This window comes from Poecile atricapillus, chromosome 3 (assembly GCF_030490865.1).
Source record: "Poecile atricapillus isolate bPoeAtr1 chromosome 3, bPoeAtr1.hap1, whole genome shotgun sequence".
Taxonomy (NCBI): Eukaryota; Metazoa; Chordata; class Aves; order Passeriformes; family Paridae; genus Poecile; species Poecile atricapillus.
This window is the reverse complement of record NC_081251.1, coordinates 29,491,109-29,515,665: the sequence shown is the minus strand read 5'-3', so window position 1 is coordinate 29,515,665 and position 24,557 is coordinate 29,491,109. Positions and strand designations below refer to the sequence as shown.

The following is a 24,557-nucleotide window of genomic DNA, read 5'->3' as shown; positions in this document are numbered from 1 at the left end:
AAAACTCAGGCACTTTTTTTAGCATATTTGGAAAAAACTGCCACTTAATGAGTGCTGAATCAGCTCAAAAGGTGCTCTGCTGAATACAATTAACCAGAAGTATAATTATGAGCACACCATTTACAGAGTGGCATAACCACCTTTGAAAGAATGCTGAGGTATTTTTTAGGGTGAGACAACACTACCTAGCACAACTTAAGGACATAGTTATGTAAGCTGTGAGTCCATCCTCTGCACAGAGGTAAACTGTACATAGGCAGGATCAGCTGCTCTTAAAAACTTGTGACAAGACTTGGAAACAACAACCTACGTGGCCAGACTTTTCATACTGCACACATGTACGAGAGCAAGTGGCTGCCTTTGTGGCACACAGCTCCTCTGCTCTGTGTGTAAGACAAGTCCAACCTGACTGCAAACACACTCTCTACAGCCATAATGTGTGTTGATCTCTGAATAAGTGTATGATTTATGCTTTTTGAAAATGTTAAAATGGCCTTAATTCTCCAGATTTGCTCCTGCTTGCTACATCTTCCTTGAAAAAAATGCTTTTTCCAAAGAGAAGAGTATTTCAAGAGAGCAAAAGGCAATAATTATCCTTTTTGTGAGTTTTGCCATTTAGACCTGTCTAATAGCAGCATCAAATATTTTACTTACATTTAGTTTACAATGTGCTGTACCTTCCAGATTTACTCTACTTCAGGATTTAGGTTGTCCTTATTAAGCGCTTTATCCTCATTTGTCTTGAGTTAAATCTTGTTGACTTCATACAGCTTTGGAATTTTGATTACATCTTCAAAAAGCAAGCAATCTTTCCCACTCCAATTTCAGAGTTTTATCTACTTACCCAAATCAAATTAAATCATTGACAAGAACTGAGCATGGGAGAGACCTCTCTTTCCAAGTTTGACAATAATCTGCTTAGAGACACTCAGATCCATGATTTTAGATAAGCATTAACTACATGATAACTAATTCTAAGCATTTTTTTCTTGCTTAAAGAAACATCGTGAAGACAGTCTCAGTTTTATTGAGGCCAAGGTACATAACATAGTTGTTTTCCTGTCTTTCCCAAGTAAGCATTTCTACTTTATATATATATCACTGGCTCTTCTAGACATGCTATGCTATCTCACCGCATATAAATTTAAAATATTTCCACCAAAGCAAATGCAAAAGCTTTTCCTGTATACGTACAGGATCACCTGGAGGACCTGGTAGTCCTGGCTTTCCATCTCTTCCTGGGGCGCCCTAGAAATAAACATAAAACTTGATGGCCTTAAATCATTGATGAAGTACACATTATTTTTTCTTGTATATATATAAAACTGTCACTTACATTAATACCAGGGGTACCTGGAGCTCCTGGTAGTCCTGGAGGTCCCCTAGGGCCCTAAGAGCACAGAAGGTAATTTAGGATTTAATAATACCTTTCCTGCAAAATTCTTAAACTAAATTAATGCTTTTTCTATTAAAGAGAAATCTTATACCTTACCTGCACACCTGCTGATCCAGTTGGACCTATAGGACCCTGTAAGAAAACTCCAAATAATCAGCAGTTACACTTTCTGGGATAAAGGAGATTAACTATTAAAAAATACTGAATGTGTGATACTTGTGCAGTTTTCACTTCAAGAAAGACTTGTTTTAAGGTCTGGCTTTAAATCCAAATGTAATTATCCCGAAGTTAGAGACCTCAAGACTTTCCAAATGCCCATTTTTTTAGGGCAAGCATTTCCAAAAATTAATGATCTGTGGTGAAACTTGATATTTAGCAAGAAGATTCATAAAAAAAGCTGTAATTTAGATATAAATGGGTAATTTTAAAACACAGTTTTGAAATTATTGTAAATGAAAAAATTATCTTTAAGTATTATTATTTTAGATTAAGACATTCATGAATGTCTAGTCACATTTCACAAACATTTTCTGTTTTTACCAGAGCCCTGTCTGTACACTGAATTGTATCAGGTGTACACATTGGTTGTCTGAAGAGAGAGTGCCTCAGTCACTGGAGTAAAACTCCTGCAATAACATGTACCACCTACCAGGTACACCACCAACATCAGCAAATTTTTATACTGAATACTCTGAAGACACTGCAGGTGGCTTTGTTTAAAGGCATTAAAAAAGAAAGAAACCTGGGAAACAAGCTGAATAACTGAAACTGTTATGGTTGTACAAATTATTTACTATGAAAGCTTTAGAAGTCTGTGTCAACTTGCCTCGTGTTTGAATTTAAACTACACAGCAACATTTGAAGCAAACTGGGAGTTGGGAGTCAGGCCAGAAGGGAGTTCATGGCTTTTTATTTGCTTTGTTTGTCTATTGCAATTGCTGAGTCATGAAGAGTGAGAAGCCCAAATTCAGTGTGTTGGTTTACTTACTGGTGATCCCTGAATGCCTATTCCAGGGGGCCCCATCTCCCCAGGTGCTCCCTGTACACCAGGTAGTCCTCTTTCTCCCTGTGAAAGGTACAAGACTTTCCATCACAACAGCTCTGAAAATATAAACTACCATACTACCTTTTAAAAAATATTTTAAGAAATAGAAATAATGTATTTTGCATACCTTTGGCCCCCTTGGACCTGGGTTTCCAGGAACACCAGTGGGACCCTAAAAAAAACCCCAAAAACAAAACACGAAAAAACCAAGAAAAAAACCAAATTATGTTTTGAAATCCGAGAGACTAGATAAATTTAATGGCCAAAATTAGACAGCCCTTCGAAATAAACTGTGACAAATTTACATGTCTTCCTTGTTAGTGCCAGTGTCAGTAGGATCATGTGGGATACTTACACTATTTTTAGACTATATTTTAGTGCACTTGTAATACTGCTGCAAAATATATTTTGATTTTGAAATTATAATAAAAAATACTTGCTTTGTGGCTTTAAAAAGGAAGTGGCTAAGACTAGGTTATTAGGAAGAAATTCATTACTGTGAGTATGGTGAGGCACTGGAACAGGTTGCTGTGAGAAGTTATGGATGCCCCATCCCTGGAAGTGCTCAAGACCAGGTTGGATGGGGCTCTGAGCAACCTGCTCTGTGGGAGATGTCCCTGCCCATAGCAGGGGCTTGGAACTAAATGATCTTTAAGCCATCTTCCAACACAAACCATTCTCTGATTTCTTTCATTGCACAGTGAGAATTCTTTCCTAGTTTCCCCTGCAGAAAATAAAGTCAGGAAAGTCTTTTCAGATCATGAACTTACTGGTGTTCCAGGCAGACTTGGTCCAGGAGGCCCCATATCGCCTTTTGGACCTGGATGTCCAGGTGGTCCTATGATTCCACCAGGGTCACCCTACAAAATAAATCTGAATCATTAATTGAAATGCAAGAACTTTCACCTATGAAAAAACCTCTAAATATTATCAAGTTTATCATAGAAAGTGCCAGTGCTTTGAGAATATATAGAGAAGGAAAAAGACACTCATATTTTCCTTCAAAAAGTTACAGAATTGGAGACATGGATCATATAACCATTAATAATAACTAGTATTCTCTTGGTTTTCCATGCTTGCAATGCATCTGATCTACATTTCTTGTTCCCCAGGCTCCTAACATGCAGGTTGTCATTAAACCCTGCCAACTGAACCATAGCAACAGCTGAAACAACAGCTGTCTCTCCCCTGCTATCAACCACTAGTGCTAAACCTGGGGTCTTCAGTGTATTCCTCTTTATATCTCTCATCCTTATTTCAATACATGCAGTGTCTCTTGTTCCATATCTCTAAATTCCTGCTGCTTACACAGTAAAACTGTGCCTTTTATTATGCTGTCCTCTTGTCTTTTGCAGGCTCCTGAAACATCCTCTGTGATTCTTCCTGAATCCACTACTTCCCATTTTGCAAGATGAGTACATTTTTGTCCTTGTTCCACTTATTTTCTTTGCCTTTCTTTCAGCTCACTTCTTCAGATTAGAATTTATTGGTTTCCCTTGTACCCCACAATGTATAAATACCACAACACATCACATAGCTCAGAGCACACCTGTACAACCTCTTTTTTCTCCTTCTTTACATTCACTATATACACACATAATTTTTAGCTCTTGCTGATACGGCTGAATTCTAACAAAGGCATTTCTACAAGCAAAATACAATGTCCTAAGGAGATCCAGCCTTGGCTCACATCTGAGCCAGTGTAGCTGCCCTAGAGCTCTGCCAAGATGAATATGTGTGACTAATAAGTGGGATTTTATACATTAGTCTGGGTAGGACACTACACTGAAAAGGTTGCTCTGCAGTCAGGACCTGAACTGACATTTCTGCACAGCACAGATTTAACATAAGTCCAACCTCTTTGAAATATTACTTAAATTATTCATCTAAAGAGCAACTGGGTTGCCAAACTGGCCTGAACTATTTCCAATTGCAGAGATGTTTCTTCTCCAAGACACAGGGGGTTGCTGCTGGTACATTTTAAAACCACTTCATACAGCAGCCACACAGATGCACTACAGAAGAATGGAAGGCTACTCTTGAAGTGAAAATTTAAAATGCTTTAACATATCAAGTTTAAATAAAAACACTTAAAACATACCTTGTCTCCTTTAATTCCTGGGTTTCCTGGTACCCCCGGATCTCCTGGTAAGCCCTGGAATTAATAAAAATATAACTGTATGTTTTTATAGCTATTCCCTTAATGGTTATATAAAATACAGATGAAAATTAGTTTACACTGGAATATTTACTGTACATTACTACTGACACCAAATGTTAATAACTATAAGGTAATGAATGATTCCTTAATTAAATATATACATAATTTTTCTTTAAGTTAAAATGTAATAATCAAGATTACTTTCTAGACACTATCAGGGAAGAATGGTAGAAAACAAAACATTTATTTCTTCTATTTCAAAGTAATTCCTAGACTTGAAAATCAACCATTTTTTCAAGGAAGGCGGTAGCACATGAAAACTTGAATTTTGAGTGTCTTATCTTTTTTTGCCCATGGAGGGCTGCATGATTCCCTGCACTAGTTAATTATTCAAACTGGTATCTTAAAAGCCTCAATGAATTCCTACTCCTTCCCACTAGTTAATCAAACAAATCCCTTTAAATGTTTTAGATATGTAATAGACAGTCAAAGGTTTTCAGTAAATAAAGTATGTTCCAGCCTTTCTTTTGTCTAAATCTTCTCATCTTTCACATTTTGAATTTAACTTCAGTGTTTTCCCTTGTCTTTTTCATGAAGGATTTTTCTAAATGCAGAGAAATGAAGATAAATGAAAAAGATTAAAATCTAAATAGAAATTATTTAAATAATAAGTAAGGCTTAATTGAGTTCTCTCACTATACTGCAACAAATACAGGAAACTTTTTCCATGACCCTTCAATGTCATTCAACCAACTATTTAGTCAAGCGATTTATTAAGAATACCGGTGATTTTCACAGTAAAGGATAAAATTGCCCAAACTGAACAGTAAAATCTAAGTATGAAACTTAAGCTGGACTGAAAAATGGACTCTAAGAAAAAGATAAGGAAACACATATGGTTTTAATTTTTCTTCTCAGCGTAAAACACAGTTTTGTGCACACTGACATATGACAGATGACAACGTTTTCATGCCAGTAGTGAATGTTCAGCAGCTGTGTTTGCTTTCTCTGCTGCATTCTGTACTTAATACAGACAGACAGCTACTTGTTTCACCCAGTCATCCAAACTAAAAGCATAAGAAAGGAAAAAAAGTACCTTAATGAAGAATATTCTGCTTATACCAACACAAAATCATTATGGAAATGGAAATTTACATTTACTGGTCATGGCCTACCCAATCCACTTTTGATACTGTCATAAAATACATACAGACTCTACTCTCTCTCTTATTTTCTAAGGATTTCACAGATTTATCTTTTTTTTTTGGTTGAACCAAGCTTAAGTGGTTTCTTAGGAAAAGAAGTATTTCTTATCTGCTAGACGACTCTTTGAAGATGTAAGTTAATGTAAAACAATTTTCAAACTTTCATAATTGTCATTATACTGCATAAAATGAAATATATTTTTCAATCTATATTGTTTCACCTTTATAAGATAAAAAACCAAGGAGCTTATTGCTAAGCACAATATCTATATAATACATTTAAATTTATGTTTTTACATACTAGAATTGTGTGCATAGATTGGAGTCTTCAGGATCATTTAGGACTTACATGTACTGTAATTAATATTTATCTGTTCATAATGTTCCCTTGACCAAAGATCATCAGAACAGTGGTTTAAAAAGTAGCAGCAGTTTAGCAGCAGTTCAAAAAGTAGTATGAACTCAAGTGGGATGATGGCAACACGAGCAAGAGAAAAATGAGTATTTTGTTGTCTTTCACAGTAGGATTGGTGATTTATACATAAAAAGAAGCACAGCAGATAAGGCTTAGAAACTTTTGGATAGATGTCAGGTAAATCAGACACACCTGAAAAAACATATGCCTCAACTGAGTAAGGAAATGAGATATAATAAAACGGTCAATAAGTAACACAGTATAATATGACTACATGCAAATTTAAATACTAGTGTTTATTTCCATTGTCAAGAGCTGAAGATGCTGTATTTTACTGGTCACCTCACTTATATCCCTAAAACACCAATAAAAAGTCTGCCAGCTCTGTACTACTCAGACGGGTATTTTAATATTAACAAAGTATATGGCTTAAAAGTCTGTTCAAAGTAAAAATCTCATTCCACAACGTAGTCTCAGGGCATGTGTGGAAAGGCCTAAGACAAAATGCAGCAACACCAGATTCCAGATGCTTCTGTTGGTAGAAAAAAGATAAAAACTAAAACCACACACACAGAGTAATGATCGAAATCCCAGTCCTTTTCAAGTGAGTGGCTGAACTGCTAGGCTAAAGCTAAGATTTTTATTGTCCGCTTTTCTTGATCTGCTGATTGGATTTAATCACTTTTACCTTCTATTTAATAAATGCTATTTAAAAGCCATTTTATGGTTTATGGAAGAAGGGAGGTACAAGAGCCAAGAAGAGAGGGTAGGTGCCACTTCTAGGGTAATGTGACACCACTAGTGTGGCCTGAAACACAGAGAGCTAGGCAGAAAATAGTTGTCTGCATGCTGAAAAAGGGATTGTGCCAAAATTTGGAAGACAGACAGACAGCCACTGCCCCAGGAGAGGCTTCTGCTGTATATGGGTGTCAAGTCAAATGCCCAGGGTACTTTCAAGTTTAGTATAATGGTGATTAATAGTTTGACACGTTTCCTAGAGAATCCAGACTGGATTGACATTTTACCCTTGCTCTTCCTGCTCAGAAGCACAAGGGTTACAAGTGTGCTGGATCTTGGGGTAGGTGCCTACCAGTCTGAGAAACCCCAACCAGCCAGGAGACCCATCAGGCCCAGTGGCATAATTGTTACAGGGACACTAAAACCAACATGAAGAAGACTCCCATCACCTTGCCCAATCAGTTGACAGACCTGAATGTAGGGCAGGCACCCAAAAGTGCAGAAACTACAGGAACATTCCGACTCTGCTGAGAAGTACCAGTGTTTTGACACTCCCAACCCACCAGTTTCACACCTACAAGCACGCCAAGGCTCTGGGGAGCCTTGCCCAGTAACATCTGTGCCTGGTAGCTGCCAGCAGCTGCACAGCACAAACCAAGACAACTTGTTGCTTAACCATGTCAGCCAAGCAATGATCTCCCTGCTGGAATGGGAAGCCAGGACCCAACGATCAGAACGCTAACAGGGGAACAAGAGAAAGATAATTAAGAAGGGTAAAAGCTCTCATTTCAGTGACCCCAATATCCAGATCCACTCCAGGCTGTCAAACAGCGTCAGAAGCAGGATATAGATGGTTTACTGACACTCAAGATAATGGCCTGTTGAGGAAGGCATCCCATCCTGCTGTGCTTCAACACCTGACAGCTACAGTACCACCCACAAAAGGAGAAGCTATGGTAACTTCTGTGACACAGCTTCACTGGCTAACAGCTCACACATCACAGCTACAGCTGGAGAAATGACACAATACATACAACTTCTCCTGGCAGTCCCCTGGGTCCAACAGGTCCTGGAGGGCCTTGCAGTCCCTGTGAAATGATATAATACAAACCTGAGGTAAAAGTCAACCAACTATTGTAATATGGTATAAAACTTTCTTTTATATAAATATATATAAACATCAGGCATTAAGAATTATCTTCCACATGTACAGAGTTTGTTCATTCTCCCTTACTCTAAAATTTAGTTCAATAAGTTTTGCAGAATGATAGGTACAAAATTGAAAGTATATATATCAAGCAAATACAAGTAAATACAAAGGGTATACCTAAAGGGAAAGACATAACAAAAGAATAGATCAAGATTTCAAGAATTATTTTGAAGTCAACAATTTTTTGGCTTCGATAACCACATTCATTCTCACTGGACCTTCTTTTTATGATCTAAAATTCAGGAACTTCCCAACATGAATAGTGTTGGGTGGTAGTTAGACTTAATAGTTTCTAATTCTATCTTTGATACAATTCAAGGCATCATGAGATATTCTCAAGAACATTTGTGCTTCAGTTACTGTTCTTTATTTATATACTTTATTTATCTACTGATCTTTATTTATCAATAACAGGAAAAGGCTGCAGGTAGGCAGTCCTTGAGCTTTTTATTCAGCATCAGCATCATTGGTACAAGGTGAGACATCAACAAAGATGTTGAAAGCTTGTGCCATTACAGCAACAGCCAAATTCTCGTGGTTACAATGCCTTTTTAAAAACTTTCTAGCCAACAGCATAATGTTAAAAGTTTTCAAGTGTTTGCTTAAGCCAATCATTAAAACTACGTGTAGACTTCTAACAATCTCTGCTTGTCATAGCTTAAAAAGAGTGGGTAAAGCTTCATTATTAAACTTCCATTTTTCTATTATCTTGCTTATTATATTTTGTAAGGCCTATCTCTACACAGCTCAAAAACACAGCCTTGTTGTTTCCTGTCCTTGCATGTCATATATATTCTTTCATTCTTCTATTCTGAGATCTGCTTTCACACAGGTTCTGAGAGTTTTCTATCTTTTCTATTTCCCACAAGTTACTTTCTTCTCAGAATCACACAATTGCAGAATGGGTGAAGTTGGAAGCAACCACAGTGGGTTATCTGGTTCAACCTTCCTGCTCAAGTGAGGTCATTCTAGAGCACATTGCAGTTTCTTCCAGTGAGGGAGATTCCACAACCTCCCCGTGCAATCTGTTCTATTGCTCAGTCACCCACACAGTAAAGAAGTTCTTCCTCATTTCAGGTGGAACTTCCTGTACATCAGTTTCTGCCCTTTGCCTCCTGTCCTATTGCTTGGCACCACTGGGAAGAGCCTGGAAACCTCAACACCACGTTTAGATACTTGTAGACAGTGATGAGGTCTTCCAGTTGACTTCTCTCAAGGCTGAACAGGCCCAGCTCCCTCGGCCTTTCCTTGCAAGAGAGATACTCCAATCCCTTAATCATCTTTGCTCTCCACTCCAGGAGCCACTCGAGGAGCTCCATGTCCCTCTTGTACTGACGAGCCCAGAGCTAGACTCAGAATTCCAAATGTGGACACATCATGGCTGAGTAGAAGGGTGGAATCACCTGCCTCATCTAGCTGACCATGCTTTTCCTAGTGTACCCCAGGATATCATTTGCCTTCTTGGCTTCAAGGGCACTGCTGGCTCATGGTGTTGTCCACCAGGATCTGCAGTTCTTACTCCAAAGAGCTGTTTTCCAGCAAGTTGTCCCCTATGGTTATTCCTTCCCTGCACTTTCCTCTGTTGAGTTTCAGACTGTTCTCTGCCCATTTCTCCAACCTGTCCTGGTCCCTCTGAAGGGCTGCACAGCCCTCTGGGGTATCAGCCACTCCTCCCCGATTTTCTGTAGGGAACTTGCTGAGGAGACCTCTGCTCCTTCATCCAAGTCACTGATGAACCAGTTAAACAAGACTGGGTCCAGTATTGAACCCTGGTGGATACCACCAGTGATAGGCCTCCAACTAGACCCGGTGCCATGATTATGGTCCTCTGGTATCTGCTGTTCAGCCAGTTCTGAATCCACCTCACTGTCGACTCATCCAGTCCATACTTCCTGAGGTTTGCCTGTGAGAATAGACTCAAAGGAAGGCCATGGATGCTTTAACATTACCTCTTATCTCACAGGATTAAACAAAGGAGCTAATAAAGTACTGGCAGTGGTTACTCCTTGCCTCACTAATGAATAAAGAGAGTAGACCTAGCTATCTGTGGATTTCTAACTGCAAAGTGGATACTCATACTCTCAAGTGACAAAGTAACACCTGAGTGTTGCTTAAATATTCCTTTCATACTGACACTGAGAGCAACAAGAGCTTCATTTAAAACATAATTTTTATATAAAATAGCCATGATCCAAGTACAAACTTTTGATATCAACTATTTGCATTCTTTTCCCATTAATAGTAGCTAAAGAGTTGATAGCTTCAGAGTCCTCTTATATAACAGCATAGAATGTAATTGTTGTTGGATGAAATAACTTTCACGTACCTTTGATCCTGGATTTCCAATAAGACCAGGTGGTCCAGGATCTCCCATTTCACCCTAATGATTTTGTTTGAGAAAACAAAAAATCCAAGTTTACTGCTATGTCTCCCAGGATCGGCTATGTATACTGGCAACGCATATAGTATGTACATGTCCAAAAATACCTTATTTCCTTTTGATCCCTCCGTTCCAGTTTCTCCCTAAAAAGAGTAAATACAACCATAAGAAGTTAGAAATTTAAGTAGGATCAAGTAAGAGTTTAATTTGCTACCTTAAAATATTGTAATACATTTTGCAAACTTAAATATTGAGAAAATATCAAATAACTTCTGATGCCTTTTGCAAACTCTGAAAGGCATTCCTCTTGCAACCTAATTTTTTTGCATGCTTCCCCAGTGTTTTAAAGGAAAAATGTTTGAAAATGCTACATTTCCTTAAGAGCATTTCCAGTCAAAAGCCTATTCTTCACCACTACATCTCTTCTGGTACCCAGTATTTACCTCCAAACCCACGCATTATTACAGTAGGACTTATTCTGATTATTATAACATGTTAACCACAAATATCTCAGCAACCTTGAGTTTTATATTAAAAAAAACATAACTAGATGTCAAAATCATGAGAGAGGACAATAATTAATTACAAATACGTAACATAGGTAAAGGGACTCTTACAGATTGAATGGTCTGAAAATTTGACTTGAAGTAAGAAAAGAGTAATGCAAACATAAAACGGCTGTATGAGAACAGCCTGATGTTAAATGCCACACTGGAGGCATCAAAACAGTACAGTTCAGGCCACATAAAACTTTGTGAAAAAGCTGAAAGAAGGAACTTTCAGGAAATAAAGTATGTGCTCTAAACTCATTTAATGGACAGTATCAGCAACAGAAATGCTGAAAAACAGGGCACCTCTGTTTTTTATTTATAACCTGGGAGACCTTGATGCACATGTAAGAAGGAGACAATACATACGCTATCTCACATAATCCCTGCATCTAATGAATGTCTACAAAGAAAAGAATTCCAGAATGAATATGGTATGAAAGTAATCTTGAATGTACATTATTCACAGCAGTTCAAAACATGCTATACTTACTGGGTCTCCCTTGTCCCCTTTTTCAGAAGGCTCTCCCTAAGGAAAAGTAGAAAAGAGTTCAACAGATATATTTCAAATGGTAAATACCACATATATCTGGTTATGCTGAAGAGTCCTGGAAAATGTGGTCGTTATAAACCTGTCTAAAATACAAATATATGGACTACAAAAGTTTACTTGAGGGATGATGGTGATTTAATGCCAAGACCATGACATCTATGATCTTTTCAAGCAGGAGGGAGGGTTAGGAACATGACCAAGAGATGTGATCATGCATCCAAATCTAAAAAATTCTCAAACACAGGTGCTTTCTAACACAAAAAATCATAAATCTGTGATATCAAGGGAGTAAAATAATATTTCTGCCTGCATGAAAACTATTTATATAGATATGACCAAAGAAACAAAGAAGCCTCACAGCTAAATGGCAAAACACCTATTAATCAGTAGAATTATGTACAGCATGCATTCCTAGAAAAGCAAAATACACGGCTGTTCCCAAGTAATACCTCCTGAATCATACTGTAAAATTTATGCTTAAACTAAAACATACTAAATTAGAATGTTGATTTGTAAATTTCAATAATTTAAAGCTTCTTGTTTTTTCATATAGATATTGAAGATCACATTCATAACTTGAAAAAGTATGGCTGACTCTTAATTCATGAGGCAATCACTGGTTATAAACTTATATAAAAATAATTTTAAGCTGCTATTAAGTAAAAGTTTGAATGTTTTTAAAGCTAAGGACTTCGTGAGATGGTAGAACAGGGAAATTTATTTGCATATGTAAATACCCTCCCACGGAGGAACTTGATTAAAATACTAAGGATATTTAGAGACTGACAACTTTTCCCATGCCAAAATATTTTTTCTTGATCTCCTGTATATTTCACATAATTTCATTTATAATCAGTACATTGAGTGAACTTCTAGTAAACACGTAAGCACAGAAGTAAGGAATTAACTCACCTTTTCTCCTTTTGCACCAGTCATTCCCAATTCTCCTTTTGGACCCTTTTAACAAAATTGTTTATATTTAAAATCATTATATTCTGACAAATGTGAATAACCTCCTCCTCTTCTCTAACTGTACTTTGTTCTGTGTGGGCCTCAAAATCTTAACTATTGTTACAATGGAAATCAAGCTTAAACATGTGCAAATGAATTTAAATTATTGTTTTCTACAGTAGATCTGCAGGCTTCTCAATAGAATGTAAATTCTGTCACATATCCAGAGCACTCGTCTTATCTCTTACAAGTTTGAAAGGCATTCAATTGTTAAAATATCAGTGAGCTCTTTATACAGGACTGATAACTATAAACAATATAGTGCCATGTGGTGTGGATTCAGAATTTGATTTCCATGTAATTTTTAGGGGCTGTCTATGTGAATTTTATACACATAGGTATAGAAAACCTCATTGTAACAGACAAACTGCTTTAAATATTCATTATTTACTATCCAAAATTATTTTCTGAACTTCAATTCTTTCAGAATCTTTCCCACATAACTGACAGTGTAGGTCATTTTACTTCTCAGATATCATTATAGAAATCATACATAATTCTTTCAGCATTTCTCCTTTCTATTTATACTAGAGGAGAGAGGATCACATGCTGCCACTGCAGGATAGCATGATGAGTTGGATATTGGACTACACAGATCAAAGTGCCAGTCATTTCAAAAATCTATTCCTTCAAAGCCCATTGGGATAAATCAAATAAAATGCACTGTGTTAAGGGTGGCAGGAACAGGCTGGATAGGCACTTTGAAACTGCTTTGAATTCATCCCAAATGCTTACAATGTCTCCCTTCTGGCCTTTAAATCCAGGGGTCCCAAGTACTCCCAGTAGTCTTGTATCACTCTGGAAAGAAATATCACCAAAAAAAGATCAGAAAACATCACTAATAGCTTCCAGTAACAATTTATTTACAGTAACAATTTATTGCAATTTACCAGTTGTAAATTCAGAAGTCCTAATTTACTACTAGAAAAGGAATAATAATAAAAGCCTATGCAGAACAACTGGTACTGTATTGCAGAACACATCCTTTACCATGCATTCACACTCCTGCCACACTAGCAAAAGATGAACAAAAGCATAAAAGGGAAATGTCTATGTTGACTATTGCCATGCAAATATATGATTTTTTAAAGTTCAACACAAAGACCATATTTTTTATGCTCATTGTTACATTTCTCAAATATGTAAGAAAAGAAAAAAACAACTCACTTCTATGAAAAAGAACAAGCTTTTTACTTTTGAGCACCATGAAATGCAAAAAATAGTAGAACTAATTTAAGTCTATTACAGCTGTAAGACAAAGGAGAGGGAACAGGCTCCTCACATTGCTTCTTAAAGAATGATTCAAGGACTGGAGGTTTGGGTTGTATACTTGCTCAGCTGTTACTGCACTGCATTTATTTACTCTTCTGTACAAGCTAAAGGCAAAATAAAATATAAAGCAAATGGTTTCTTTTTCACAAAGTCAAACTTCCTAAGGGAAACATGAATTTTTTTGCAATGACAATGGAAAAAAAAACCAAAACCCCAATAACTCTGAAAAATGAGATCCAGTAAAGACCTAGGAAATCCCAGTCCTAGAACACATGGCACTGGGGTGAGCAGGAATCCTAAGTAAACCAACTTCCCTTGCCATGTTCCAGTATCCATAGCTCTAACATGGGAAAACATCACAATGAATAAATGTGCTATTTACACCATGTTAATATTTTCAGAAGATGGTAACTGAATATAAATTGAAAAAAAACCCAAGAATTATTTTAGAAATCCTAATTCCCTGATGGATTTTCCTTGATGTTAAGGGTTTGTAACACTGTTAGGATCCTAATTATCAAAATCAGCTTCAGAGCAAGAGGTAGATACCCAGATACCTGAGTACTGATGAGAAGTAGTTGACTACCACTGGACTGAGAATCCAGGTGTCTGTTACCATGAGTACACAATAAATTACGATTTATACTGAGTTGTACTTTTGGTTTTTTTTGCATATATGGAGCAAAAAAAAATAAATAAAAAAAAGAACAAGGCTATTAGGCCAAATAACTACCCTTATATGCTTTGCATTTTTATAGGTAATTTTCTCTTTACAACCAAATGTAAGTAAAACACACCAAAGCAATAAAAAAATCTTAGGAAGTTAATAATGAATTATCTCATAATAGTCTAAAATTACTACTAATTGTAATGATTCTGAAACATTTCCTGACTAGATTGTGTTGTAATTTCAATTTATTTGTGTTTTGGTTTATTTTATGTGTTGAAGACCATTTTTGATTAAACTGATATATATGCCCTTTCCAAAGACATTTAGAAGCAAGTTCAGCTAAATGACCTTATATCTACATATGGAAAACTGGTAAGAAGGATGACAGAGGCCTTGAAAGCCCAAGCAATGGATCACAGAGGCTGGAGTGTATATAAATGCAAATCTTGAAGCATTATTTATCCATCTCTGAAGGAATGTAACATACAGTACAGGGCAGAACTAGTTTATTGGCTAAAAGAAGAGAACAAAATGCAAAGAATCTGATTTATGCTGAAAACACAAAAGACATAATAAAAAGGAATATAGAAATAGTCACATGTAAAAACAGGCACACAGGAAGAATGAGGGAAGTAATGATCCATCACTGTCTCCCACCCCATTAAGGATCAATGCTGCTACTTAAACTCGGCAGGTTCCTCTCACCTTCATTAAAGAAAGACTGCAGATCTTGGTTTACTGTTCAGCAGAATTTGCTGCTGCAATCGGAATTTGTACTTATAGTGCTCTTCCACTGTATACATGGATCAAGTAAATTATGCTTTTAAAGGCTTGCACTCCAGCCTCCATAAAAATCATTCTGATAAAGTGATTGATGCTGACCCGGAAAAACCCTGGTTGCAATAAATTATTTAAATACATTGTGAAATTATCAATACTTATTACAGCAATCAGAAATTACCATACAGCAATCAGAAAAATTGAAAATAATCTGATAAGAAACAGAGAAGCTAGAGAAACAGAAAAAACACTGTTAATTTTGATGGGTCTTAAGAGCCGCCCCATTTCTTGGTATCAGTTTCTCATGGTTCCTAGAAATACCAATGCAAACAAGCAACACTAATAACCTCAGGTGATAATACGTGTGAAAATACCTATAACTACTAAAATGTTGTCAATTGCTAAACACTTTAACACGAAACTGAAATAATACCTTGTGACATCCTTGAGAAAATGGATAAAAGGATGGAAAATGACACTATTCCCTGTGCTGTAAAGAACCTCAAAACGCACAGAGTATAACTCAGATTTCATTTTACCAATAAAAATAACTGAGGCAAACTGCAAATTTTCAATACTTTCAAATTCACTGGAATGTGAAAGACTGCCCAATGTCTCCAAGGTGCTGTGGACAAAATCAGCTTCTGTCATACTATGTAACAGTATGGAAAAAAGAGAAATTACTGCTACATACATCTGCCTAAATGAACAAAGGGCAAAGAAGAGAAGCTTTTCTTTTCTTTGAAGATCTCTTTGTCTTGTCCTTGAATGGGAATATTCCATTCCCATCATAAAATATATAAGAATTAATATGTTTGTTGTTGGAGATGTGAGTTGACTCTAGGAGGGTCTGAATATTTATTTAAAGTTTGCATGCATAGAACCTTCTATTTGAATCAGAAAGCCAACTCCTCTTTCATCTGGAATCAAACAGCATTTCCTTGTTGAACAGTTAATTGCTTACGATAGAGTCATTAAAATCTTCAAACCAGACAGCTGAAGGAAGAAGAAAATTGGTAAGCTACCCAGGATTTAAAAGATAATTAATTTATAGACACATACCAGCTGGTCTACATTTTTTTCCAGAATACTGTTAATTAGAAAATATAAGCCACCTTAAGAATTCTTACGGTCTTATAAGAAACATGATTTTTGGACACAGATGTGCATAATTTCCTGGAGATTGTCACTGTTTGTGTTTCCTCTTCCAGAATTAACCTTAAAAGGACTATCAGGATAAAAGAGATTGATAAGGCAGAGGTGGGGAATGAGTTACAATAAATATGGTATCAATAGAGGAAAAAGTGCTGGCATCAGTGAAAGCCCTTTGGCAGGAAAAAGAAACTGGTAAGGAAACCAAACATGAGTGTCACTATTGGGAATGGCAAGAAGAATGACACAGACTCTCTTGGGAGTCGAACAGGAGAATTTTCTCTCTGGTTTATTACCTCAGATCTTTTTTTATAGACCAATACGTGAAAGTACAGAAAAGTAAAACTCTTATTGGTTAGTAAATGAACACATCACCATCATTGGTCAGCGGGGTTCACCACCCCTCGACCTTCTCTTGCAAGAAAACAAGGAACAGACAAACAGCACCTGCAAGGCTGTTTTCTATCTCTGAGGATTGTTTTAATTCCTCCTTATGATTTCCCAGGCCACTTTCTCAGGCAAGACTGAGAAAGTTATGCGGCCTGCTATTCCACAGGCACTGTGCTCCCTGCTTCATAGTTAGCATCCATACATGAGAACCAAAATATATAAAACTTCAACACATATATATATGAAACTGGAGACCAAATTCAGAAACTAAGTCTCTAGGCATAAAAATTCTCTATGCTTAATTCCTAATACATGTTTCTAAGGTGATATACTGATTTAGAATGTGTTAAATATCAGAATTAATATCAGTGAAATCACTTTGGTGATAAAAGCAGATGGAAAGGTATGTTGGACATGAATTTAATTCCAGAATGCCTCTTCAAGGAAAGCTTTTAGCACTCATCTGGGAATGTTATATATGAAAAATACCCTGAATACACGTCCTCTTTATAGTTCATGCATTCTAATACTAAGAGAAATTAATTCCCTCCAGGCTTGACCTGCATGACGTAAGTTGTGATACACACATTAACCACTGTACTGGGGAAATAATGCTGTAATAGTGCATCATGAATCTTTGAATGAAATAGTTTTCTGACCACAGAGGTTACATTCTCCCAAATCAATTAAGAAAACTTCTCTATTCTCATACAGTGGCAGACAGTACCACAGTTTAAATGACTTGAAATACCTGCAGCAAGAATGTAAAAGCTCTGTCAAGTTGATCACAATCCTATGTGATTTAATTTTTTTTTTTAAAGTTCTTTTAGCTGCAGGTGGTTTTATAATTGATGCAGTATTTTTATTAGTCCATAATACAAACCTAAGGACAATTCTCATGGACTGCTGGCTGATCTTCTCAAAATTATGCCTCCTTGTCTTTCTATTTTATTTTTAGGATCATAACAGTCTTGGTCAAGAAAGAAATGTGAAGTACCCTTTAAAGCAATTAGGTTTAGAAATGGGGAGTTGGTGCTTCACACTAACAGCTAGGTGGTCCATACATCTTCTTTTTGAGTTTTGCCAGTCAAAAACAAGCAAGTAGAAGATGGATGGGAGGCAAGACACATGGCAGCAAGATAGCTGACAGCAAGTATGTGACTGGAGTGTGGACTGAAACTTGGAATGGAATGCATAAAGGGGGCAGGAACGAAATTATCTTTTGAATTAATTTGGAATGTGGTTCACAGGGATCAAAACTGTAGTCATTTCTACCTTAAATACTACGTAGTCATAAAGCCACAGAGACACCAAATCAAATCTCCATACCTCATTATAATGCTTGTTCAATGAATCCAGTATTCCTTTTAGTTCGGAAGGACCCTAAATGGAAAAAAAAGATCAGAAGGTCATTTTAATTTAACTAATTTTATGTTTGCATATCTGTATTTAAAGAGCAATGGGGATGGAAAAAATTTTTGGTTTTTATTTTACTGCACAGTAAATTATCTTCTGTAACTTCATTATTTCTTTTTTTTCTGGCTCAGAGAAAGAAGAAAATCAGTTTTTAAATCTCTGAATTTTGAAAACCAGCAAATTATTGTCAAGTGAATTGGCCAGTCAGAGAAGGCAGAAATGAAATCCATATCAATTTTAATATACATCCCTTCTGATATGAACAACATTCTTGTTCTCCAGCATTTTAAAACTCTTTCCACTAACTCAAAGTACAAGTTTTGATGCAGAAGCAGCTCCTAGTGTAAGTAAACAGATAGGTTTTTAACCTGGGAGTACAGGAAGTGAAATTGAGAAAAGACAGAATTCTCCAGAATATTAACTTCCTAGTTTTATTAGCATTGCAAGTTTTTACGTAAACCCACATACTTCATTGAGAAATTCAAGACCGAAAAAGGAACTTCTTGATCAAACAAACATTTAGGACAGAAACACTGAAAAATGTGCTTGGGAGAAACCATTTTTGGACATTAAATTCCCCTATTTTTAGGCATATTCTGCCAAAAAACATGCTCTCAATGAGATTTTTAATTTTGGTAGATGGAGCAGAACACAGAAAGTACAGTCAAGAACTTATGAACTATGACTCATTCAAATTTACAAATTAGTGTAGTTACTCTGAGTTGAAGCTCTCACATAATGCAATATAAACAACAAGCACTAATGATGGCTTTAAGAAACATTTGACCGTATCAATACGATTACAATATATTCAAGTAAGTCACTTAGCCTGATTGACCTGGATGTAACACAGACAAGGGCACAAGAGCAACTCTCCTCTGTGGCTTTTTATAATTACAATTTACCCTCTGCAGCTTTTCTCTTAATGTGGATACTAGGAAAATTTGGAAGCCACATGAAACATCTCAGGTGTTTCACTCCCTCTCTCTCTACACTGGAAGAGACAAAAGTACATTCATGCTATTTCAAAGTGAGTTGTCACTTCAAATTTATGTTAAAAATAAGATCAATATAGTCATGATGTTTTCACTAAGATCTCACTCCACTCTGATTTCTGAAGTTAATGGCAGAATTTTTACTCTGATATCAATAAAGCTGGCAATTCAGAACTGGGACTGAAGTATGATGACGATGCCCAGACATCTCAATGTCAACAATGTAAACCTGCTGTGTTGAATCCTTGAATCCAGAATTCCTGGAGAATTCTGAAAACCTGCAAGGAGGCAATAATAAGAACTTATTCTCCCTCTGCATTTGACGTCATGTACCACACTTCTTTTACTGTTTTTCCACAACTGAAACTGCTGCAGCCACACCACCCAGGAAGAACTTAATGCTGTATCTGCCATCAACCCCAAACCCTCAGATATTATTTGTACATAAATAAGTAATTTTTGACAGGATGAAAAGTACATTGGCACAGTTTTGAAAAACAAACATATCCTTAAAAATCCCCAGCATGTCTCATGACTATGACAGTCAAGGAAAACTTTAGGAATTTGGGTTGAATTCTTGGCGATGCTACAGCCTTTGCACTACCAGTTTAGTGTTTCCATTTTCCAAAAATTGACATAAATTTAATAATTTTATATTTCCATAATTTTTTCTATAATAAAAACTAGTAAATAAGTGTACGACAACAGAAAATATTTTTATTTAAGACTTTTTTGCCTAAATGATAGTCTCTTTTCTTCCACAGCTTCACTACCCTAATATAGTTGCACAGGATACTCTGAAGTCTCTACAGATAAAAAAGAAAAAACCAGCAGCATAGGTTTGAAAGAGGAGAAGCAATGAAATTAACAACAGTTGAAGAATTATTGTACCAGCAGTTTCTAGCTTTTGAATGGGAATTTTGAACATCTGCCACTTTGAACCTCACTTGAGCAGGGTTTCCTTTTTTTTCTCATATCAAATTGTGTAATTGAGAGAAGTGAAGCACACAGAGAGTAGAATTGTATGAATAAGAAAAGAACTAAAAACATGTCCTGATTGTTTCCCAAAATTGCAAACAGGTTTCAGATGTTATTTCTACAGACAAAGCAGAAATAGAAACACAGGTGCTTAAAGGGAAATAGCTCCAAACTGTGAAATTACTCAGGTTTACAATGCATTTTCCTCCCTTAACTTTTATAGTTCATCTGCATTTCTGTAAGATGAAACTGTTGAAAAAGTCTACCCAATCTCACAGTCCATGCATAAAATGGGTAACAAGTAAATTGCACTGGTTGCACCTCAAATATAGGCAATTTCAGAGAACACAGCCTGCAAGTGACTCAATACAGTTAATTTGTCCCTGTATTTCACATTGGGACCTGCCAATTAAAACAAGACACTGTTTTTCTGTTTATTTTAATGCAAAACATCATGAAACTCACCAGGGCAGATGTGCAATATTGTATAACTATCCCAAAGAGCAAATGGAAAGAATGATGAAAACGTGATGTCTGCCACAATAGGACGTAAGAAATAAATTACATTTTGATATGGATAAAAAAACTTAATGCATAGAAACAAGCAATATGACCAACCTTTGCCAGCCATTCCCACACTATAGTGTAAGCATTTCCAACATTCTTCTAAGAAGCAGCTGAAAGTCCAGGAAAACCAGAAATGCTACTGACAATTTTCACTTACCATTGCTTTGATTTTTTCTTTATTGTAATTAAGCGATAACATTCACTCACTTCCAAAATATTGCTAGAGGAATGACAGTATTTCCTGAGGCAGAGGAAATGAAATTTCCAAGGTGAAGTGCTGGCCACTTAAGATAACTAGTTTGGGGGCACTGACATATGTATTGAATCACAAGAGCAAAAGTAAATGTAATTAAATGAAGAAGTTCAAGTGAACTCCTCTACTGCATCACATGCAACACAGACAAAAATGAAACCTGATTTTAATTTAAAACTTTAGGGAGGGACAAAAAGCTCATCTTCCAAGCAAAAATACTTGAGAAGACAAAAAAGATGAAGTTCAGCCTCTTGCAAAGGTAAATGATAAACTGAAGGATGACCTTCAAAAGCCATAGCAATTGTGAAATTAATCAATTACATCTAATGGTTGAAAACAGCAGCTTAGCTGTGGATGTATCAGTTTAAGAGAATGAAAAATTACAGTTTAGTAGCCTGTGATTCAGCACACCCTAATTTTCTTTCCCACCTCTGCCACAGGTAGTTTAGACAAGATTGCATTTGGCCAGAACAGGCAGTCCTCATGTCTCTTACCTTTACAAACCACCAGTTCTGATAACATTTCACTTCTACTAAAGAACAACTGGGCAAAAGTCAGACTCACCTCAAAGAGTTTTTTAAATTTTTTTTTTGTTATATTGGTGCAAGTCTGTAGCACAACTCTGGTTTAGCACTGCTGATTTTAAAAACAAGCTAAATCACTAAAATGGGAGCTACTGAGAAATGGAATTCCTCCAGTCATAACAGTTCCAGTAGAGACAGAGAAAACTAGGACAGGAAAGATAAAGTTAACCCTCAACGGAGAAATGAGTAAAACTCCTTTTTTTCCGTTCTCTAGCCCATCTATGTAAGTAGGTATACCTGCTGATTAATTTCAAGGTAAAAATAAATAAATAATAAATAAACACCCGACCTCCACAGTGACAGACACCAGGCAGCTATTCTCCAAGTAGAAGAAACAGAAAAATAAATTATCTCCTCTTAACAGAACACTACACAAAATGAAGCAGATAGTAATTCTACAACCCAAGACCATAAAAGGGCTTTGCCTAAGTGAAGAGTGCAGAATTGGGCCTGTACATCCTTAGGTCAAGGATACCAAGGTCAGACACATTTCATACAGTGTGTGTGACAATATGGCAAAACAGACTACCCAGAGAGGTGGTAGAGTCTTCTTTGCTGGAAGAATGATGCTGGAAGATGACTCAAGAATAAACTGGTCACAATCCTGTGCTTTCAGATGACCCTGCTTGAGCAGAAAGGTTGTATCAGATGACCCACAGAGATCCCTTCCAATTTTGCTCATTCTGTGATCTTTTGATTTGCTTTTAAAATGAAAAGGTGTGGAATCTAGAAAGTCAATGCGTTACACATAATGCAAAACAAGCTGTGGTCTGCTGGGGACCCCGTCTGTATTGATGAATCCTACAGACTTTTAGTTAGCAGAAATAGCAGAAGAAAGCAATCATCTCAGTTCTGCAGTCTGATCAAAATGCTGTTCTTACAACCTCATAGCATCCTATTATCATAGTAATTCTTTTTGTTTCATAAAATCAGCATTTCAATTTCAGTGAAAAGCCATGCTGAGCAGGGTTGCAGCATTTGAGAGCAGTCTCTCAGAAGACTTTAGAAGAAAATGGAAGTAGGGAAATACATAAAATACATTTGAAGGGTACAGAGATATTGATTTTACAATCACAATTTTCAGAATGCTTGTGAAAGCAAAGTGAATAGTGTGTTTAACAAAAGCTTTTCAACGCTATCCAGGTGCTTTTGAAGTGGAGAAAGGGTCAAAAAAGCACTAGAGGGAGCTGCTGCTCTACTTGGATTCTGTATTCAGCACAAATTGCTACTACCCGCTGGATAGAGACAGGTGCGAACACACATCTCGGCTCTCCTGCACTGAAATAACAGAACAGTACTCAAAAACAACATCAGACAGCAAGGATGCATAGCACGAATTGTGAACCAGAAGGGAATCAAAGAACACCTTAAGAGCCTATAATGTGTAATAGGCTTTAAACAAATAATCAAAGGAGGAATGTATTCCATAGGTTTACAAAAATAGCTGATCAATAAAAATCCTCATTGTCTCCTTGCCTTTTGTGAGCACAGGATTTGCTCCAAAGAGAAAAAAATAATATAAAATAAAGAATAAGGAAAAAATGACACAAAATAAAGGATATCTGGAAGAAATTTCATAGAAAATCCCACTTTTACTTGCTTGTTTCACATTAACTGAGTAGCTCCATTACCAGATGCCAATCAATCTATGTTTCTGACAGTGATACAGGTTTTTAACCAAAGCTATGCAGATGATGTTAAGGGACTAGAAACTCACACCAAGCATTAATTTTACTGAAAAAAAATCCCAAGAAATTATGTTAGGAAAAAAAAGAGAAAAGATGAGATATTGAGAGAAGGTTAGAAAAATTTTAAATGCTGCCATACGACAAGTAGATTTTTGACTGCTAGAAGGTGCTTTTACATTCCTCTCACATGAAAGCACAGCATGTATGCTGACTGGAATTTTTGTAACTTTCCAGTTTTCTTTGATTTTACCGCAGTCTTTTCCCTACAAATCCCTATATGCACACATTGTTATTAGGACTGCCCTTTATAATAAATGCCCTAAGTAATATATTTCTTTCTCACAGTTCTTGTGTTTTCTTTTTGTTTTCTTTATTGTCACTACTGAGCACTTGACTGTTCTAATTTCTAAATTAAATACATCATGGCATAAACTGATAAATAAATTAAGTAAATTCATTAATTTCAAACACAGACTGTGCTATTATTACTATGTCCCCTGCCCCTCTGCTACCACTGTCCACCCCGCAGTGGCCAGGGAGGCAGGGGAGGTAGATTAGCTTCCAAAGAAGACCCTAAAATCAAGGCTATTTCTCTTTGCTGAGATGGCAGTCACAGCTTTATTTTTAGGGATCCTTTGGGGTGAGATGGCAGGAGGGAAAGAGGAAGAGGTATCGATACGCACCCCTTTTTCAGGATGGGGAAAGGGGTGTGGGGAAATTTACACAACCAATAAGGGGAACTGGGGAGAACAAGATAAGGGAAAGAACTTACAAGTCTGCATTTTCAGGGGTACATTTTTTGGGTCATACCATTTTTCCTAATTGCATTACAAGACTGCATGCTGTAGCTACCCTAACAATAAATGACTGAATCTCCTTTTTCTCGAAAACAAATTTCATATTTTTTTGAAACATCAGCCAAAACCCAAACTTTTTTATACTGGAGAATCTAATTTTTACATATTTAATCAATCTTTTAACCACTTTGTACTTATGGAGCAACCTATCTGCAGGTAACTGAGAAGGGTAACTGGAAGCACGGCAAAACTGAATATGGTTTGAGCCTTGAAAAAGAGAGGGAGAATGATGGATCCTGCTAAAGATTTTTTTTTTGGTGCATACAAGCTGTGGCACTTGAAATATGGGGATC

The 24,557-nt window shown here is 36.5% G+C and overlaps 1 protein-coding gene across 7 annotated transcripts in view; it reads right to left on the bottom strand.

The window, feature by feature from the left end:
* Window positions 1-24,557, bottom strand: part of COL19A1 (collagen type XIX alpha 1 chain) — a 186,383-nt gene that overhangs the window by 39,088 nt on the left and 122,738 nt on the right. For all 7 annotated transcript variants that reach the window (XR_009277161.1, XM_058834718.1, XM_058834720.1 and 4 more), the window contains 14 exons: window positions 18,256-18,309; window positions 13,398-13,460; window positions 12,564-12,608; window positions 11,592-11,627; window positions 10,658-10,693; window positions 10,497-10,550; window positions 7,995-8,048; window positions 4,543-4,596; window positions 3,212-3,301; window positions 2,569-2,613; window positions 2,385-2,462; window positions 1,493-1,528; window positions 1,337-1,390; window positions 1,195-1,248 (listed from right to left, as the gene is read on the bottom strand). Coding sequence is in view for 6 of the 7 variants with exons in the window: in XM_058834718.1 (XP_058690701.1) it covers window positions 1,195-1,248; window positions 1,337-1,390; window positions 1,493-1,528; window positions 2,385-2,462; window positions 2,569-2,613; window positions 3,212-3,301; window positions 4,543-4,596; window positions 7,995-8,048; window positions 10,497-10,550; window positions 10,658-10,693; window positions 11,592-11,627; window positions 12,564-12,608; window positions 13,398-13,460; window positions 18,256-18,309 (753 nt within the window). In the remaining variant the exon portion in view is untranslated. The remainder of the gene's footprint in view (window positions 1-1,194; window positions 1,249-1,336; window positions 1,391-1,492; window positions 1,529-2,384; window positions 2,463-2,568; window positions 2,614-3,211; window positions 3,302-4,542; window positions 4,597-7,994; window positions 8,049-10,496; window positions 10,551-10,657; window positions 10,694-11,591; window positions 11,628-12,563; window positions 12,609-13,397; window positions 13,461-18,255; window positions 18,310-24,557) is intronic.